The 21,783-nt window shown below is 40.4% G+C and overlaps 1 protein-coding gene across 1 annotated transcript; it reads left to right on the top strand.

The window, feature by feature from the left end:
* The first annotated feature begins 18 nt into the window (after window positions 1-18).
* mkxa (mohawk homeobox a) lies at window positions 19-13,044 on the top strand. Its single transcript, XM_085939304.1, has 7 exons — window positions 19-241; window positions 881-1,133; window positions 3,053-3,212; window positions 4,075-4,228; window positions 5,926-6,285; window positions 12,555-12,588; window positions 12,843-13,044. Exons 1-7 carry the CDS (start codon window positions 19-21, stop codon window positions 13,042-13,044), a joined length of 1,386 nt encoding a protein of 461 aa, XP_085795430.1.
* Window positions 13,045-21,783: the final 8,739 nt, after the last annotated feature.

The following is a 21,783-nucleotide window of genomic DNA, read 5'->3' as shown; positions in this document are numbered from 1 at the left end:
GCCTAAGCCATCCCCAGTATGTTCGCAGGCTCAGCTTGTGTGCGAGGAAACATGAGCGGGGTGACATATTCAGAGTCCCGGGCTGAGCGGCGCAGGTTGCCGGATAAAGCTGCAGAGGAGCCGGAGCTCCGCGATTTTGGGCACAAGACCTCCAGAGAGGAACATGTGAGTGGGGAATGGGCCAGAGGAGACAGGATTACTGCTTTACATTGCGGACTGACTCAGGAGGAGCCAGTGACAGGTAAATGAAGCACGCAATTGGGATGCTGACGCATGCAAATGTTTTTTGTTTTGTTTTTTTTGCGCCTTAAATTTAGGATGCAGAAGAGGATAACCGTACACCTGAGTGGGATTCATTTGCAATTCAAAGCCGAGAACTTCTTCTGAACCCAATTAATTGGACAGTTTGAGTCCCGCAAATTTACGCGCACGTTGTTACGTGGAACAAGTGCAATAATGGTCATTTATAAATGCAAACACAATAGTCTAGTGGTCGTTTAAAATGCGCAACTCAATTAATCCACGTTGCATGGACAAAACATTTCACTAAATTAATGTTTCAACTTTTGGCGCATGCACTTTTGCTATTGATGTATCAATCGTCTGTACATTGCTTTTTTTAAGTTGAATGAATATTAGGTTGGATGTTTGTTTTAAGGATAAAAAAAAAGGTTTGCTGCGCTTGAATCAAACCATTTAATACAGTAGTTCCGTTTAAATTCAAAGTTTTATATCAACGAAGCTGGAATTTATGTTAACAGTAAAAACAAACTTTAAAGGGCAGTGAAACACAACCCTGCAAACGACGTGCGAGATTTTAATAGAGCGTTACTTCGGATTTTGCAAGTCCATCCTCACTAAACGCGCGTGTTCTTCACAGGAAAGCCACTTGCGCACTGTGACGCACCCGAGGGGATATTTTCATTTTTGCGCAACTCGGGGACTATCTGGCCAAAGATGAACGCCATCGTGTTTAACAAGCTGAGCGGCCAGGTTCTGTTTGAGGAGAAGGCCAACGAGGTAGAGATGAGCAGCAGAAATTACTTGGAAGTCATGGACGGACAACATCCGGACCTTCTGTCCAGCAACCAGGCCATCATGGACAACCAGGCCATCAGACACAGACGGAACGGGTAAGGATAGAGCGCACAGAATTCTTCTTCTTCAGCGTTTTGACAAGACGGGGACATTGAGTTCATTTGAGACGTACACTTACTATGACCTGATTACTTTTTGAAATCACGTTGTCTCGTGCGTCTTTGCATGCGTGTGCGCAATTAGACATGACCGAGCGCATCCAAATGGTCAAGTTATAAAGCATACTTCGTTAACACCTTATTTTCCGCTATGTAATATTATTTATGAATTAATATATGAATATTTTGACCAGTGCTGTTCATTTAATTAATTCTGGTGTAATAACTAGGTCAGCCTTATTCGGTAGCTGTCTCATAGATCTCTCCATCTGCTTCCAATAAATACACTTGCCCTTCAACTTTCTGTGTGGTCTAATCCATCACACAGGGGCCATGTGTTAGTTCTCCAAGTATTTTATTTATTTTTTGTGACAGGGAACAGGTGTAAGAAAAGATTGTTTATTGTATTTTTTGGGGTGTTTTTCCTTAATTGAGCAAATATGAGGGTTCAGTGACCTGAACTGGAAACCTTCAGGGACAGAGATATGAGTTTATGTGCTTGTCAGGTGTCTCAAAGTGTAACCTCCAAACAGAGATGTAAAGTCACAGCGCGTGTGTACGTGCAAGAGAGGCTGTTGTTTAAAGCAATGTTCAGAACAGGGAGTCAAATGTACTTTAAAGATGTTCATTCCAATCTAGATTACAAGAAAAATATTTGGAGAACACCAACCTCAGAATGAGGTTAAACTAAAATGTGCAAGCTTTTTCGGGAGATAAAGGAGGGGCCCAGAGTCCTGCACCATACTGACATCTACAGGTTTCTGAAATGCCAAAGTTGTGTCTCGTACAGGTGCCTCTCTAAAAACAGACAGTTTTTGAAATGGAAAATGATGTCATCATTTCTATGGGCTCTTTTTGGTGGTGAAATTACTCCTCTTTAAGCTTAATTGCAGATTTAGGATGAGAAAATTGCCATCCCATTGTATGCTTACTTTATATGTCATGACTGACAATTTTATACAAGCTACTGCTCCCACCTGGAAGCTGTGAAACATTACTTGATTCATAAATAAACATCTAATCCCCCTTTCATGGTCTTTGGACCACTTTTTACATCAAGCTGAAGTGTTAACTCCACGTGTGTAACTGAGTTTGACGTACGAGATAAATGTCAAATGGAAAACTAATCGGTCTTAAAGAGCTATCTGATGCTATACGTGCCCTGCAGATTGTTTTCATGGAAAAGACAATAGACATTGAAAATGACACAATGAGACGTATTACAATTCTGCCCTGTTCTTTGTTAATTCAAAAAAATTTTTATTATTGCGGTTTTAGTTCACAGTGGTGGGTACCGTTTATTTAAAAGCTCAAACCCCAGAAAAAATAAACTATTCAGTATGACGGAGTGCAGTTCTGCACTACTGTAAACTATAACAACAAAAATACATGTATTGTTCAAGTGAATAACTTTCTGACAGACAGTGTCAATCAAAACAAAGCATTATTTTCTTTGTCAAGGCTAAATTTCTGCTTCAACTCTGGTTGTGTCAGGTTAATGTGGCTCATCACAAGGGATGTTCAAAATCACTTTTTTTCCACCCTGATACCAGTACGAGTACTCAATTCTTGAGTAATACTACTTGAGTAATGATTCTTGAGTATCGGTATCACCAGTACTAAAAGTACATCCAATTTCTCCACAGAAGCAATCATTGATAATCTTTACATCACATTTTTTCCTTACAATTGCTTAAAATCAATGTCAATTTTCAATTCTTCTAACTTCTCAATCATTATCATTGAGTACCGGTCGTGAGTACCGATACCTGACATTGGTTCTCGTCGGTCTTTACTCGTGACTATAATGTATTGTATGGAAAACATATTGTACTACATTATGTTCCATCTGTCAGGGGTCGACCCGGCGGCAGCAAAGTGCGACACAAGCGTCAGGCCCTGCAGGACATGGCGCGACCGCTCAAGCAATGGTTGTACAAACACAGAGACAACCCGTACCCCACTAAGACCGAGAAGATTCTTCTGGCTCTGGGTTCACAGATGACCCTGGTTCAGGTGGGTCTGCCTGCGGCCTTCTGTCTTTGTCACGCACACGTGCGAGCGCGCGTCTGCGCGTGTGTGTCTAATCAGCTCGGGAAAAAAATGCGAGATGTGAACTTGAGTTTTTGGAACTGACAGGCTGTGAGGAGAACATGTTTTTACAACTTGAGCTGTTTATTTTATTACACTTGTGCACCCGTGGATATTATTTCTACCTTCTTAGAACTGCTGCAATATTTCTTTTTGCACTGGTAGTGGGCTACATTAGTACACCAGATCCAGCAGATGACATTCATTTTTTCCATTTTATATGGTATTTTAGTTTTATTTATAGTATATTCGTCTCTATAAATAATGTAGTTTAGATTATCACAATGTGTATCGGTTTAATTTCCTTCGTATGACAAATTCTGCAGAGCAACAAGTGGTTGTAATGTGAGATTTAAGAGAGTGGCAAAATCACTAAGTCAATTGAGTGTGAAAAGTTATTCTAGTCTAACATCAAATGATTTTTTCCTCCCAGTAAAAGGAAGAACGAGCTCGAGAGTCTTTTTTTTCCATCTCAACTTGAGGTCAGCGCTGGATCTATGTCTTATTGAAATGAGGCCAAGTGAATCCAGAATAAAGATAGAGGACATCCATCTAAGTCAACATTTATCAATAATAGCTGATTTTTATTGGCCGTCCAGCATGTGGAAGGTGTTAGGTACAGAAAATATGAGATGAAACTGTCTGGAATTCCTTTTGGTAACCGTCCTCTTTCACTCTGTCAAGTCTGAGCAGACGTTTTTATAAAGTCTATGTTTCACTGTCGATGCGTATCCAGTTAAGACAGTAACGTTGTATTTCCGAACTCTCCTTTTCATTTCTCTGTCAGGTTTCCAATTGGTTCGCCAATGCCAGGAGGCGGCTTAAGAACACGGTGAGGCAGCCCGACCTGAGCTGGGCTCTCCGGATCAAGCTTTATAACAAGTATGTTCAAGGCAATGCGGAGAGACTGAGCGTCAGCAGCGACGACAGCTGCTCAGACGGTACGAAGGACGCTCCGCTCGAACTATCTCTATTCTGAGTACAGTATATCTACACGGCTAGCTGAGAGTCGCTGAGGCTGGTGGGCTGTAAAACGTTGTTATTAAGACACCCTGCTTAGCCAACCTCCGTCGCCCAGTCTGCAATTGGGAATGACTAACTTTCTTTCAGCTATGTACTTAGTGCAAACACATGCTGCAAGAATTGCCCCTCGCTAGCCACTGACAGGACAGAAAACATTGCGCGGGGGGATAAATACATAAACAAAATACACACGGTGTATACTCGCATAGTGAGAGATTGAACAGAGAGGAAGAGCGCTGTGGTGTGAGTAATCTTTAATTAGGTCCTTTGAGAGGCCGAGGCCGAGCGTGCGGCTGCAAAGGAATGCGCGCATGTTGTTTGCATTGTGTCCGCCGCATGCCATTGTACCACCAGTGGCTCGCTATATCTCCCGGACTCTTCCCCCTGTCACATTATGGTTATGAAGTTTTCCGCAGCCTTAGCCCACATTTGACCCATACACCGAAAAGGCCCACCATTATTTTTAAAGTCTATGCTTTTTTGCTCCAGGGGTTATTTATACGGGTAGATGTGACCCCGTTGACCCGTTGACCATTCTTCTTTGGTGAACTCTTCGAGCTTGTTTCGCAGCTACTTTTGCACACCCAAAGAAAATGTTTAAGATGTTTCAAGGTTTATTTAAGGAGGTGCCAGACTTGGATGTCGACCATGCGATCATAAAGGCAGATCGACATTTGTTTGGATGGTTTTAGAATAGAAGTAGACTTTGAGAATGTCTGCATCGTGAACGTACCTTCATGAGCTGTGATTATAATTTGGCTTAGACTTCACCCAACCTGCTCAAACTACAAAACCATCCATCTTGATTTCCCTTCTGATATCTGATTTGCCAGAACATTGTTTTTTTTTCTCGACTTCCTCTGCTTCTTTCATCAGAGTTCTCATTTAATGTGATTACCTTAGCAGTGCCACGGATAGTGCTGTAAACTTTATGCAGACGGAAATAAGAGGGGCAATGTGTTTTAAATGGATAGGAATCAATCTCCCATCCATTATGGTTGGCTCTCACATTTCTCTGCTGCTTTATTCTCTGGAGTGGAATGCCAACGGAAATTAAACATTAGTTCATTTTTATTGAGCTTTTCATCATTTTCTGCGCATGCACAGACTGCCCTTAAACATTAACATGGCTAGTAATTACATTTGAAAATGACATAAAGTATTAGTCACCTCGGTGGTATCAAAAGGTGTCATTAAAAATCATAAAAAAACAACATATTATAGAAATAATTACCAGTGACATCAAGCCGAGACAAACGTCATATTGCATGTACTCTTTGACTCTATGAATCCACCTACATGTCTCCAATTGTGACTCAAATTCTGCATTCAACTTTCAAACGCTTCAGATTGGTGTTTGTTCACATAGTGGCTTCCATATTGTGATAATGAGCAGTTAGAAATGTAAACATGTTTTGGTATATCTGAATGAAAAGGCCAAATTCTGAAGGAGGGTTAAGACAAAAACAAACTATATATACACACACATACACACGCACAGACAGACTACATATATACTGTATAGTATATTCAGGATATATTCATAAATAATGGCCGTATTGTGCATGAGTCTTCAAGAATCTTAAGTATCTACATGAATTCTTGAATGTCTCAGATGGCGACAACCCTCAGAGGACCCAGAACGGCGCCGTGGAGCTCACCAAACCCATGTACCAGAGTGTCATTAAAAAGGAGGGCTCCGCCATGATGGGAATGGCCATGGGGATGGGAGCGGGCCTCCGCTCAGCGAACGAAGCCGCCTCGCTGGCGGACGACTACGTGTCCCCGCCTAAATACAAGAGCAGCCTGTTGCACCGCTATCTCAACGACTCGCTGCGCCACGTCATGGTGGCCAACGCCGTGATGGACGCTCGCAAGAGGAACCACTCGGGCTCCTTCAGCTCCAACGAGTACGACGACGATCTGCTCTCGCCGACCTCTTCGGAGGCCGAGGCGAACTTTGTTTATCGCGCTGGTAAGGAGCCATGTTTCTTGCATTCCTTCTCCATCTTTAACTCTGTGTCCCCTCCATCTGCACACTTTTGTTTTACTTTGTGCAGCTGCGATGTTATTCCTAAGCCTGTTAATCACACACACATCCCATCTGCCTTGTTGTATTTGATACGGCGCCTGTGTCGAGGAATGCCATTTTCTTAATGCAGTTATGAGTCCCAGTAGCACACATGTTCACACATTGGAGCACACACTCAGAGCAGACAAGGAATTCCCTCCAGCTAGCTCCTCTGACCAGGCTGTTGCAAGCCAGACACAACAAGGCTGTATGGAACATGCTCTCCCCTAGGACTACTGTTTGGCCTGCTTTTCATCCTTCAAAGTACGTGCGTCACAGGAAGCATTATTTAGAACGTGACTAGAGATCAAGTCAAGGATCCTTAACTAACCCATCTTCATTTAAATTGACATCATTCTTTAGAATTACATTCCTCAACTGTGGTTGACTGGGAACGAGTAGTTGTTGTTGGATGGATGTGATCACTTGCACAAAAAGTCACAAAAGAAAAAAAAGTCTTACGCTCCATTAAATATCAGTAGTAGAAATATTTAATCTTCCAGTAGTTTTATGAGTGTCCTATAAAATGTTGTTAAATATTTTTCTTCAGAATGGAAAACTATCTACCGACCAAGATAAAGCTTCATCTCGCCTGCTTTGTTATTTTATTGGAGAAAAGAATTAAAAGGTCTGCAGAAAGCATAATGCTTCCATTCATAATCCATCCACGTGTTTTATCTTTCTCACCGACTAATCTAAGAATCTATGAGGGGAAAAAAAAAGAAAAGATAATAGCATCCAGTATGTTGCATTCTCTACAATGTCATTTCCAAAGACCTTTGACACTGTAGCTCATCTCAACCATGAAGGCCACATCTGTGCTGGTTCTTCTTCAAACACGCAACTATTTTTTTTTTTAATTCAGTCTTTGTAACCAATAGTCTTTTTTTTTTTTTTTTTTTTTTTACATTGTGGTTAACATGGACACATTCTGCAGCATTGAGTGGATCTTTAGCAGCTTGTTTTGTTCAAAGTTCCTCACATGAGCAAATGTGTTTTTTATTATAAGAGAAAGGATGTGTGCATGTGTGTGTTTTGTTGTGAAAAATGGTAGAAATCCTTTTGGATTGAAAGATAGGGAGGAAAGTCGGCTCGGAGACCAAGCGTGACTTGATTTTAAATGGAATACAATTCAAGGACAATTTCATTGGACTGTCAGTATGTTTCTAATAGGGATTAGCTACTTCATATTGTGATATTTTAGTCGTTTTTTTTTTTTTACAAAAGTTGCCTGAGGATAGGTGACTTCTGATCTGATCACCCATTTAGGAAAATCAGAAAGGGGACATACCGTATGAAAACATTCCACCGCAATGTGTTTTACATTTTCAGTCAGTAAAAGGACACAAAAGGAGAGGAGGACAAAAACAAAATCAGTTTCTTTTGGCACATTCTTCAAGAATTCCTTTCAACGGATCACTTGTGATTGGTCAAGGCGGAAGTGGCATCCCTGGCAACCATCACGCCGTTGGCAAAAAAAAAAAAAAATGTAGTCCATTAATGGTGTCGTGAACCCGCATTGTTATCTCTGACTACAGAGGGCAGTCAGACGTGGGAGAGATGGAGGGTGTAGATTTACCCCGATGGAAAACTAAACTTCTGCTGGCTTAAAATGACTCACACACACACGCCTACCATTCACAAGCTGCACACACACAACGTCCAGTCCAAACACACACACCTACAGTCCAAAGCCTTTGGGGAATTTCATTGAAGGCAAGGAACAGTAGAATTCCATCCCACATGCCAGGGGTCCATGCCAAATGACCCTTTAATGGGATATTAAATGGCAGGAATCTGGCTGAATGTTTTTCTTCTTGCTCGGTACTAGATTTCGCCCTGTCCGGTATCGTATAGATCATTATTGGCCAAATAAGTCCTTGCCAGAGCAGACTGAGTGATCTGGGTCAGACACATTACACAAGGTTGAGAAAGGCATATTTGGCGAGAATGACTACTTTATGGACTCGAGTTGATGAATACAGTAGCCAGATGGCTAATGTAGTGCAAGTGACTCCATTGATGTGGAAAAGACGTGAATGCCTGGAGGAAGTTAGTGGCCGGGGGCAGGTTTCCCGTATCGTTATCATACTGGTTTAATAGTGGCCTTTGGATCAAAGATGTGTTCCAAGTGCAAGTCAAGCCTTCGCAACATTGTTGTCCGCAATGACGTAAAAACAAAGTGTCCTTGAGGGAGTGGCAGATCCAACAGTGGGAACGAAGAAAAATTGGCAGAATTGTGGTATGACCCTCTTTCTAACCGTCACTCCTGCGGCGATGTTGACTGACCAACGCAGACATTGTTTATACCAAACTCATACCGAGGCCACTCCAACTGATCATTTTTATATCATCAACTTGACACGCCCACTATCAGGTCATCGCTTTCGGAGAACGCAGTCTGATGTGAAGGAAACTTTCCATTTCGTAGTGAGCAATGTCTACAATCGTATTTTCTGCATCTAACATCATATTTCTGCATCTAACACAAGTCAGGGAATATATTTTCTTGTCTCCAGCCTTATAAACAACAGACACCTCCTTCAAATAAAAACAAAGTGCTCCCTTTAGTGGCGCACGTAAACACTCCTGGCCACTATTTGCGCAAAGACAGTAACGCTCAAAGCCAGTCATTAGTACCTGCTTTGGTATGAAACAGTTTCATCCTTTCATCACCAAGCACTTCCCATTTGTGGTGAAGTCATTGCGGTGTGACTCTCATTGTTTACTTTTGAACCTCCTGTGTTGATCATTTTTGTACGACTCGTGTTGTCAGGCTACATGACATAAACCCTGATCTTCTTCATCACGGTAATGATAGTCTGTTGTTTGTCCGTGGCGTCCCTGCAGCAGTCTGGCTTGCCACACAGAAAAAAGAGGACACTAGCTTTGACAATATATTTACTTCTCTTGTCTTCTCCTTCTGGTTGATTTACTGGAGCCCTGATTACACTCTGTTTACTGGTCCACGTAAACACAGTGACAACTTGGCAGCGTTGAAATACTGGAAACAAGCTTGTTTCTTCATCTTGCTCAGACTGGTTCCTTACTTCTGTTCCTAAATCCTTCTTGATGGCTCTGTAAATGTCCCACAGTGCAAGGCTACCATTTGCACCATGTTTAATGTCTTTGGCTAAATGGGCGCAAGTGATGGATTCACATGGGCAGCATAAGTGTGTGTTACAAGGACAAATAATAAAGAAAAGTTGGCGACAGACCGCTCTTGACATTGTTAAACATACAAATCATTAACAATAGCTGAATTTGAGCGAGCCCAAAGGCATCAACGGTCCCTCGGTGTCGTGCCTCCTAATCAAAACCGTGGCTCGCTTTCAAATCAGAGAACCGCATCGGGAGATGTCGTTATCTAGCGTCTGTTCCTTCCACTTTGATTTGAAGTAAAAACCTGTGTCCGAGGATTCACATCTGCAAGTCCAGCAATTTGAATGAGGCTTTGGTAAAAGTTGCGTCATTGCAAAGGCGGTAAAACTGGTTAATACGTTTTCCATCCGATGGCCGATGATGACAGTAACCCCTGACTCATATTTGGGCTGCCAGAGACATCCAAAAGGACTTTCTAATTACACCGTGATCTGTTCAAGTCTTGACCTACGGTTGCAGGTTGGAGTCGAGCGGAATGCCGATGAGATGTTTCAGTGGAAATCTGTTCACTTCATTTCCTCTCTTTCGGATGTTGAGTTTGAAATTCTATTTTAGTGGTTGAAACTTCACTTGAAAATCTTTGATACAGTCCTCAACTTTTTAGGCGGTATTTCATTTTTCTTAAGTACGATGAGCTCACCACCTTGCCAGAGGCTTGCCCACATATTGTAAATATAAGAGCATGTGTTAGTACATTTATTTGTGGTTGTAATGCAGAGCTTGTTTATTGTTGTTTGTTGCTAACAACAGCGCCACATGGGAATGAGGATAATGGGGCGCACTCAACCGGACAGGTGTAACCTCATCCTCTCTTTAATTTGTCAGCTCTGGTTTATGTTCCCCCTTCATTTTCGTGAGGTTTTTTGTTTTTTTTTCTCTCTCTTTTTGCCTTCTTCATGCCCTCCCACCATCACCCCGCAGGGATGTTAAGTGAGCTAGTATTTTTGGACTAACAGCCCCATGCCAGAAACCGTCAGACTTCTTAGTTTTCTCGTTCGGTGTTGCGTGAAACCCCATTGTCAGTGGAGCCCAAAAGCAAAGACTACTCTGAACTTGAAATAAAAATACACATCTATATATTTGTTAGTCTTTTAATGGAGATTCGTATGGTCTTTGGCAAAGCTATTGTTTTAAAGTGTCTGACTTGAAGATGTTTTAGGAACATATCTTTGGAAACTTGAATAGCCATATCACATTTAATGGTTGTGGGATACAAGAAGTGAATACAGGTGCCCCAGTCCACCAGTCACTGTTGTATTTGGTTTGTATGAAACCTTGAAATCAAACTAGACCAGCCCATTCTTTTAGGTTCCTGGTTTATTCGCCAAGAACTATGGAGGGACCAACAATGATTGCCTCCTCTTCATGCTGGTAGTTTGATCGTTGGAAACTGAAAATGAGCAAACGAGCGCATCTGTTATATGACTTTGTATTGTCTGTACAACAAGCCACTCAACCCAAATTGGTTAGTCTGAATCATAAATTTTCTTGGCTTGACATACTGGATGTTCTGAATGGATCAGGTGGTTGCCTCACACATAGTGAAAACACTTTAAAAGGTGGATGGAAAGACACCGGGTGCGAGCGTCTGCCCACACAAACACACATTTTCACCCCACATGTTGCGTGTCTTTCATGTCAGCGAAGTCGACCTACTTGCTACTGTCGTCGCTGCCAACGACGAGCCAAACACTGAGCTAATATATCATAGGGGAATATAAACATCATATGAACATTGGCCCTATAATTACACCGCTGTGATGACGGTGAATGTTGCCAATCCGCAGTCTAGCAGAGAGAACAGATGGAAATGGAATGAAGAGGATGCCTTCACTCTCCTCAAACATCGACCGAGTAGTTACTCATCGAAGCAATCCGACTCCCAATAATAATATTGAAAAAAACAGAAGCTGAAAAAGAGTTTTCATAAAAATATTTTGGAATTGTAGAAGTGCTGATTCTCGACCAAGCATAAAGCCAAACATTGACAGGAAGCCTTGCGTTTATTTTGGCAGAGAGCTACCGGAATGGTCCATGTCCTGTACCTGAATCCAGAGGGTGTTACAGAACTTCCTAGCAGAGGTGAACACGTAGAGCACAGAGACCTGAACAATGTCAATAAAGGAAAATGCCTCTCTGATAAAGCCAAATAAAGACTGAGCACTGATAGGACCTCAGGGACAATCCAGGGGATTTAATTGGAATGCTTTGAGGGACTTTCATTTTGCGGTTTCTACACTTCCACGTTCATCTCATCTTTTGTCGAGAAGTTGTGTTTCCGGACAGGTTTGTCTTAAACGTGAGCCTTAAAGTTTCAAAGCTACGAGAAAGAAAAACATTGGTATGTTTTTGACTAAAAATAAAATTGGCTCTCTGCAGAATGTTTTGGTGTCTGGACGTTTTTGGGTACCTGGTCAAGATGGAGCTACTTAAAGGCTCCCGGGTGCCTTAGTTGTGTGTTTGGGTAGCTTAAAGAAAGCGATTGGCGAGGACATCCAGATGCTTAGCCTCCTCAAAGCCAAAAGTGTGTCATAAGACTCACTGCAAGCAAAACAAAGCTCGAGTCTCGAGCTCGTCACTCAACGCGGAACACACACTGACACGCACTTGGTCGTCTTCTACTGAACGGCATATTCAAGTAAACACACCAGTTGCCCCAAAGAGAAAGTTGGTTAGATTGTCTAATGACGACGTTATTGCCTGCTAATGATTTACATATGAGATAATGATTGCTTCCATTTTAGGAGAGAGAGAGAAAAAAAAGAGAGCGCTCGCTGACTCACGTTGCGTTCTTTCATTTCCACTCAAGTCTTTCACGCTCAGTCCTTTGCTAAATGATTTCCTCACAATTACATTGGCGGGGGCCGAATTGTTTTCGAACTAAATATTACAGAATGGAGTCTATGAGTCACGAGTCTCGATCCGATTAGCTACTTTCTTTCCTGATGGCTTTTTCAGAAATATTCTTATCCACAAAATGATATCAACTCATCTATTTTTTTCTCTTTCAGAAACTACAGAGCATGGATCAAGTAAATATGACAAGTGAGTTCAAACGTCTTTTGGCTTACCGTATTTTTCGGACTATATGGCAAATTTCAAATCTTTCAAGTTTCTCGGTGTGCCTTATAAAGCTATCTCTAATGTCAAATTAAGATTATCATATAATTATAATAATCACCTAAAGCCAAAAAGGCAAAAAAAAAAAAAAAAGACACCGTGCTTATTGACCCTATCTTAATCTCTGCCTCTGCTTTTTGTTTCTGTTTTCTTCATGGCCCATGTTTGCGTGTCATCAGCGGTGGCGTCAGAGCAGAACACAAGGAGAAGGTGAAGGGCAAAGATGAGACGTACTGGAAGGAGATCAATGCCGCCATGGCCTTGACCAACTTGGCGCAGGGGAAGGACAGCACCCCTGGAACCACCAGCTGCATCATCCAAAAGTCTTCCCATATAGCAGAGATCAAGACTGTTAAAGTGCCACTTGTGCGTAATTATTAGCTGCAAGCTGAGACTCCTCACTCTATGCAAACATTCCTGTTTTGATTCCGAAAGAGACGATTTCAAAGGACAAATAAATATTTTGTTTGTTAAAAGTGTCTTCAATAGGACCTTTTACGCTGGGCTGACATACAAAAGTGTACTGCAGTATTTCCTATAACAAGATACCTTTTTTTGTAATATTAACTTATTTTTTAATTTGGATGATTTTTTTTTTCCCCCTTATTTTTTTAAGATCAATGTGCATTTTGCCAAAGTGACTTTTGCTCTTGTCAATGCAAAGTTCAGATCCTAGTAGTGCCTCTTTGGAATTTGTGAAAGATTATTTGACCAATGTTTAGAGTCACTGTCGTGATACAGGAAGTGGAAGTGTGCCTTGAAAGACCAAATGAGGTCATCAATCATTATCCGCACACACAAATACATACACACACTTTGTTATAAAATAACTAGAAGTAATTCCTTGATGGTTTCCTGTATATTTTGACTGGAGTCCTCCATTAGACTGTAAACTGAACCGTGTTTTGTCGGTGGAACGTATCTCATCCTTGAATTGTGTTTTATTAGTGATGATGCTCCCTCTAATCGGAACATAACATGCAAAAGCTGGATCCAAAATCAAGTCACGCTCACAAATGACCCCTGGACGAAAAAGGGATTTTTTTGTGTGTGGTTATTATCAGTGTTTTAAATGGACAGTATTGGTTTTTCACATTTTTGTACTCACAAGAAGGATGAAAAAATCAAAAAGACGACAACTCCCACTACCCTGCTTCATCTTCAGCTGTTTAGCATTACATTCAAATTGTTGTTTACAAGAAGCCGGAGGACAAGTTTAAACATTTGACTTTTTACCCCTTGTCTTTCTTTTTTGTTTGTCTTTATGTACGCAGCATTGCAGTAGTATCTCAGTTTAAATATTTTGTTATTGCTAATCTATACATGTGTGGTTGTTACAGTGTGTTTTTGATCAAGCTTCCGTACTTGGTTTTCACATAAGCCTGCCACATTAAGGGGCTTCTTTGACATTTGAAGACACTCTTTGATAGAAAGTACCAAAATGTTTGCAAATTCAAGTTTGACAAACTGGAGAAGCAAAAGCGGACTTTTTTTTTTTTTTTTTTTAAAGATATCTTTGAGGTACTGTGTATGTATATCTTCAAGGTACTGTGTCATTATGGACCCATGTCTTGTGTGTGGCCTTAATACTCCATCATGTCAAAATGTAAATTCGTTTGTAAATTGTGCAGTTATATTTTATTTTGTTTTGACAAACCCAGACTGTGATTACGGCCAAGGATTTAGAAGAGGGAGCGATGCTGCATATAGTAACTTTTGGACCTTTTCATATGAATGTGCAAACAGTTAAAAAAAAAAAAAAGATGCACTTATAGACATGTATTGTCATTTAATCAGAAGCCTTTATTGGGCCTTTTTTTTTTTGCCCCAACACAAAGTCCAAGAATTGAACGCTATATTTTTCATCTTATCGCGCTTATGGATGTATAATGAGATGAATCACACTAGCTAACCCCAAGGCACTATTTACACAGTGGGGGCCACATGTGTTTTTTATCCACCTGACCCAGACAGGGTAGCTGCAGGGTAGCAGTATGAGCTGCTCCTTGTGTTTCTAACCGCAACCCTCACACCTCACACGATACCCACTCTCTGGGTGGAGATTGTACAAGGGAGCTAGTAGGCCTTTTTTTTTTCTTTTTTGTTCAATTCCACTCTCGGTGCATCCTTGAAAGTGACACAAACAGAAGGGTTTCTACTGCTAAAACGTTGGTGCTGTACATGCCTTTCTCTTGGCTGCATCCCATGAGAAATGAAAGGCAACAACAGTGTATAAAGCCTATAAATTATTCTTACTGACTTTGTAAAAATGAAGAAATTTGTGACCAATAGTTTTTTTTTTTTTTACTGTTAAGTTATATGAATTGTTTCTCCTTTTGTCATTTCGCTAGAGACTGGATTTTCAATCCAATGACCAAATGCATATCTCATTGTATTGTTTTTACTTCTTGTAAAATTTCTTTTCCAAACAGTTTTTACTTGGTCAAGCATTGAATAAACCTCAGAATTAAAAAAAAATATTACTTTTGTTCCTGGTAAGGAAATTTTGTCTCGTTTAATTTTTAATGACATGGAAAAAGATGTTGCCACAAGATTACATATGAGTTTGTGTTCTGTTTTAGCTCAATAAGGAAAAATAATATCGAATGATATAATACTGCAAATGCTGCGAGTGATCACTTTATTGGTCCAAAAAGATTAAATATTTACGACAGTATTAGGTGATCTATCCAACCCAGCGACGCAGTTACAGACCGAACAATTCAATGGCCTTCCACTAGAAGGCAGAAGCTACGATTTGTGTATTCACCGCTTGGCATTCAACTGAATATTAGTCGCATGGAATAAGACGAGGTCATCATAATTTCATTATTTATAGAATTTTTTTTTTTCAATATAAAATGTGTGCATTGGAGCAGTAAAGGGTCAGAAAATTGTCGCCTTTTTTTTTTCAGTAAAAGGAACAACGAAGAATATTTCATTTATCTAAATTGACCTTTTCCTTTGTTGATGATGACACTGAACTCTTGATTCTAACACCCGGCCACAATTTGTGTCCCATCACAAAATAGGGCATGTTTGTTTATGACGCACAAGGCGCAGCGGTTTTTAAGAGCCAAACAAACTAATCATGACAAGCAGAGCCGAATGTATACAGCGGCGAGCTGTGTCTGCCTCATGCCGCACATTAGTGGTTTGAGCCCCTGCCATTACTATCTCTTGTGTATTTTTGCTACCTTCAGAAGCATGTTTGGCATCATTCTTTATTTGTATAACCCGGGATTGGATCCTAATCAATCTTAGGCGAGTTCAAGAGGGCAGCAGCAGTTAAAAAAACAAAAATAAAGGATTTGGAAATGAAAAAATCTTAGTTTGGGGTTGTGATGTGGATACCTAAGGAAGTCTGAACATGTAATTTGAAATCCTGTGGTGATAAGCATCCTGTGTGATACTGTCAGTAGCCTCGATGGCTTTTGTGCACTGTCTGGGTCTAAAGGCACATTAAGTGTCCTACTAGGGTGGATTCAATTGACCCGAGTAGAAGTTATGAACCTTCTTGGACCAGAGAGAACATGAGAACGAAAACAAGATTGTAAAAATTTGACGGACAGATGTTGACAGGAGCCCGTCCCAGATTGGTAGCAGAAGATGCCACAAACTGGACGTCGCTGCATCCTGTGGTTCTTTTGTCAGTCCGCGCCAGTGGAGACTGCCAAAAGTCCAAACATGCAGGCCTGCTTGTTTTCCTGTGTATCAGGACCTCGGCGTGGCCCTCCCTGAAATAATCCGATCCGATTTTTTTTCTTATATATATATATATATATATATATATATTTATACGCTGAAAAACGACTAGTGGCATTTCATGCTCCTACAGCTCATGTTTCATATTTCCATCCAAATCAGAGACAAGTAAAGACTCTCGCTTTGCTGCCATTTGACAGACTCCAGGTTTCACCTTGGCAGGTTAGTTGGCCCATAAGTGAACCACGAAATAAAATACAAGAAGGTCTTGAAAATAATTCCCCATTTGATGAGGAAATATGACTCCTGTGGCATGCTGAAGTAATTAGCCATCATGATGTGAAGGATGCCGTGTTCATTAAATCTTATGCCTGCCCCCTTGAACACAAATATGAGAAAAACTGCAGCGGCTAATTGTTTGATTCCTGAAAGAATGAACTGATTAAAAACGTAGTCGGGTCTTGCAATCACTTTGGGGGGATTTGAGCTGTTTTGGATCAAGCCATAACTTCATGGATGTTTGTTAAAGGTGATGTGTGCCGGTCATTGATCAGGTCATGGTTATTGTGAAAAGCAGACATAATCAAAAGGCCAGACATGTATTATTACACCGTAGATTAATTACACTAAAAAAATTAGCATCATTTCTGCAGGGGCAATCTGTAACTTTGCATGATATAGTGGAAAGTGGAAAATACATTGCGTGGAAGATGAATGGCATCATTTATTTTGCTCACTATCTGGCAAGTTATTCACTTGCGTTTTATAATTCCATCAGAAGCCGCCTTTCCAGAGTGTTGAAAACCCTGTTATCAATTTTAGAAACTATTTATAATGACGTTCAGTACGACAGCAAACATTTTGCCCACAAAGCATTACAGTATCATGTTCAATGTTCAGTTTGAATGAGATACCTTCTACAATATGGTTATTATTGTCTTGTGGTTTGCACCGGTTTAGAACTGCACTGGATCATCGTGACAGCTGTTTCTTATAATTTAGCCAATAAATGTACAGTGCCATGCAAGTGGTTAGTATGACCTTCCATTAAAATGTCTTCTCCAAAACCTAAATGGAACGGAACCTATAGCTACTTTTTAATCACGCATGTTAGTATGTTATCTTATTTAGCTATTTAAATTTAGCTTTAGCTGGTTTTTACTGTTTTTCTTGGGTCAGCAACAAACCTGTGTCATGTTGCAACAAGAACATAATGTTGTGCTTTGTGACTTTTTCAGACTCGATTATAAAACGATGACTAGTTTATTAAAATAGCCACTGATTAATTTGATACTCTATTAATCAATTAATTGAGATTCACTAAATAGATTATTGTTTTTGTGAAGATTTAATTTAATGGGTGTTTTGATTCAGCAGTCCCTTTAGGCTTTTTTAAAAAAAAACTTTTTACCAATTTGTATCCGTCAAGGCAACATTCATTTTAGACTGGTGTATATTTTTTGGTGCGCACCACACAGAGGCAGACCACACACACGCAGGCATGCAATTTCTTTTTGTTCGGAGATGAACTTGAACCGTGACCCTGCGGTTCCAAAGGCCTTACAGATGAGCTACTCTCGCTGCTTGCATGTAGCTCTTAATGGGAATGGGATGGACAATAAATGAAGCATGACCAAGGAAGAAAAAAATTCCTTGTCTTTTCCTGGTGATTGAATGTCTTTACACAAAGATGTGCACGACAACATGTGTCGTGTTTAAGACTTGCACTAGTTGTTTGTTGGAAGTCTCTCAACTTTCCACTGATTTTTTTTATTTGGCTTATTAACTGAATTATACACAATCGTGACATATTTCCACATGGAGTAAGTACTTGAAAATTAACAATTGAACTTTTGTACTGCTATTTCATAAAGAAAAGTAAATCTAAAAATACATTTTGAACAAGTGACTGATGAAAAATAAAATATTACTCTTTGAACATATAAATAGATCAAAAGCTGTCCATTCTGTTTGCTCCTGGTCATGAATTCTCCACATGGGATGTTGTCAGAGGTTGAGGCAGAACAATTTAAAAATCAAATCAAATATATGCTATGATTATAGGATGGATGTTCTCAAAGTTTCTTGCACGGACAGTGATATTGCGCCTTTGTCGCCAAGAAGTGTACATTTACGGAATATTGTATAGCTTGCCTGTCCTTCGTCACACTTTAAGAAATAATTATAATAATCCATTCTTACCATTCTAAGGTATTTATGAATGGAGTTACTTGGGTCTAGGTCATAGGTGTCAAAGTCAAGACCCGGGGCCAGATACGGCCCGCCACATCATTTTATGTGGCCCCTGAAGACAAATCGTGCTTTATCTGTGATAACTTACGTTACAAATTGTCTTCACTTTTTAAAAAATACCCAAATTGCTAGCAATTTTTTTTTGATCTTTTAAAAATAACAGTTTTTACTCGTCTCGGGTTTCAAACTTAGTTATTCATCAGTTTGTTGATGGTCATAACAGCCCTCTGAAGGAAACTATGAGTACAATGCGGCCCGGGACAAAAAATGACTTTGACACCCCTGGTCTAGGTTGTCATTTTGAAGCTACAATAAATACCTACAATTGCGTTAACCCGGGAAAAGACGAAGGCCCATATGTTGAACCCCTTCCATGACAGACCCTAGCTGATGCTAATGGTATGGAGGGTCATATTTGGCACACATATCAACCCTTGCGTCCAAAATAGACATCCAAATACAGACTGGTCTGACCACAATCAGGTTTCCACTGTGACGGTCCATCACAAGATACCGCAACGCTCAGAGACAGCTCCTCTGGACACATTTAACTTAAAGGCTTCCTTTTGGCACCGATAAGTTTGATCTGGCTTATGAGGATGTAGCTACGTATTGGAGTGTTTGACAAATATTTGCCAAAGTAATCCTGAGCTCATATGTTTGGATCGCTTTGAGATGTGCCCTTGCCCTTTAAGCAGAGAAATTCTTCAATTCTAATCATTTTCGCCTGCATCTGTTGGCAAAGCGATCTTTGCTCCACGTGTTTGAAGTCACATCATTGTTAAATGATTTTACCTCATTACTACTTTCCCATTCCAACTTTATGTGGAAAATATGTGTGTGTTGGGTACAAACCAATAAAAAAATCCAGATAGTGAAATATGCTACAATTATTTTGTCCGACAAACTACTTATATGATGCATGTCCATACATTTTTAACTGCTTGTTTAAAACATAACTCTGCGCCGGAATATTTATTTAATCATTTTGAGACCAACTGAAACAGAAAAGAAAATCTAAAACTGGGCCAGATACGACCAAAGGGATGACTATTGACATGCCTGCTATAAAATTTCATTGGATTGTTGATTATCAAGATGTAACTGACCACTTGTAAAAATCAAATAATTAATATTGTGAGAAGTAGGTAGACATATATTTGGATCTAAATAATATACACTGCGATCAAGACAATGTTTTTGCTCGGCGAAAATAGAAACTACAGTATTTCTATTGCTATGCTGCTGAGGAAAACAAGGAGCCGCAAGTACTCATAACATAATGACAGCTATGGGATCACAAATAAGGCATGGACAAGAGCTGGGCCCGGTGGCTCTGTGTAATATTTCATCACAGAAGGGCTAAATAAATTCCTCGGAACAGTGAAGTCAATACAGCAGATGTAAGAAATGGCAGCTGCCGGAGGAATGCGGTTTGGCCGAATGTTGATTCCTGCAGCGTCCTCTCAATGTTAACGCTTTGTGTTTGGGAATACAAAGCTACATTGTTGACGGACTGAGCTTGAATCCGGTTTTGCTTATCTTGCCTTTGCCATGTGCATTATCTGTGAAACGCACAGGGTCTCTAATCCCTTTGATCGATGAAGCGTCCCGCGTAAAGCCATGTGTTCAGACTTGGTGAAAGCGTCTGGACGTATTTTAAAAAGGATGGCATAGATCTGTATTAAACACAGATGCACACGCACATTTCATCTATTTCATTAACGCACAATGTATTGTGATATTTAGACGAGCCGGCCAAGTCGGTGAGACAGATTTAGGGGCTTTAACGCTCACAGGCAGCTTTGTGTAGACGTATAAAATCCACTTTTGAAGGCTAGCAAATAAACAGGCCTCACATTTTGTACACAGCCAGAGCCAAAACTGCAATGTTACCATAAATCTGGAATCGAACGGGCATACTGAGCCAATGCGGCAGTTCATTCCTCCAGATGTTGCTTATGGAACCGTCTGGACGTGCAATCGAAGCACGGGTGAGTTGCAATTTGATGAAGTCAGTTGGTGATTTTCATTTGACTTTTGAAGACAGAAACATCTAATCCTGTTCTGCTACGACTAGCCACGGCATCAAACAATCTGTCTTCATGTACTGGTCGTTAAAGTCAAGAGGAGGCAATATTTGAAGCGATTATTCACTCGCCGTACCAAGAAAATGTTAAATGAGAGTTGTGTTGTCTCTTTACTGAGTGTGAACTGCAGGGGAATGCAAATATATAGCCTAATGTCTGGATTATTACTGACAACGCTGTTTTATACAGTAAAGTTGAGACGCTCTGATTAGACAGACTTGAAATCCGGGACTGGAAAAGTGTAGAAATTAAGCATCAAACCAAAAAAGATGCCAAAGTATAAATCACTTTAGATATATTTTGAGTCATGTGATTTGATAAATGTTCATTCTGAAATGCTCAAGATGATATTATTGATGTTTTTTTATATAGACTAGGTTGGGACGGGATACCAAATGCACGGCTTGCAAATTTTTAAATGTGATGAGTTTTTGCTTTGGTTGTTCAAATGCTTCTTTCATGAGAGGTCATATCACAAACATTTTGATTTGAAATCGCTTGTATGTAAATTGTTATACAAAACTAAGTACACCCCACATTACCCGGTTAAGATAATCGTCTGGTCAAGGGGGCGGGGCCTGGGTATTACAATTTAACGTGCAATCAAAATGATCGTGTAGCTGTTTTTCTACAGGTCAAATTACAACATTGTGTTGCTTTAACTCAAAGTCTTTGTGAAGGCCAGCAATCAGTACTTGATATCCAGGGTCAAAGGTGACGGATGGCATCTCATGACCTACCTCAAACATACATGCGCTACTGTCTGATGCTGGATTGGATCAATGTAAATATTTGAACACATTATTTCAAATAATAATATTATTATTTTTATTGCCTGCTGGCAAGCTGAGCTCAGGCATCCCGCATCATAACCCAATTTAGGGGCCACTCTGGGATCTATGAGCAAAGAACTGAAGTTTGAACTGTTTTGAAGTAGAACCGCTGTAACAGCATCTGTTCGCAGCCCCAGGAAGGCACAAGACAGCGGCCGGGGGTGATGACCCGGTCTAATATAACAAGTCTACTATTGGCGAGTGTTTGCAAGAGCTCGTGTAAAATAAGACAGGGGAGG

Source organism: Syngnathus leptorhynchus, chromosome 19, assembly GCF_054491065.1.
Source record: "Syngnathus leptorhynchus isolate UIUO chromosome 19, UIUO_Slep, whole genome shotgun sequence".
In the NCBI taxonomy this organism is placed as follows: Eukaryota; Metazoa; Chordata; class Actinopteri; order Syngnathiformes; family Syngnathidae; genus Syngnathus; species Syngnathus leptorhynchus.
This window is presented reverse-complemented; position numbering and strand designations above follow the sequence as displayed.

Excerpts from the sequence above, each read along its gene's own strand:
- mkxa (XM_085939304.1), top strand. The coding sequence starts at position 19 with ATGTTCGCAGGCTCAGCTTGTGTGCGAGGAAACATGAGCGGGGTGACA. Across the intron at positions 242-880 it reads TCAGGAGGAGCCAGTGACAG|GAAAGCCACTTGCGCACTGT; the intron begins GTAAATGAAGCA and ends TGTTCTTCACAG. Across the intron at positions 3,213-4,074 it reads CACAGATGACCCTGGTTCAG|GTTTCCAATTGGTTCGCCAA; the intron begins GTGGGTCTGCCT and ends TTTCTCTGTCAG.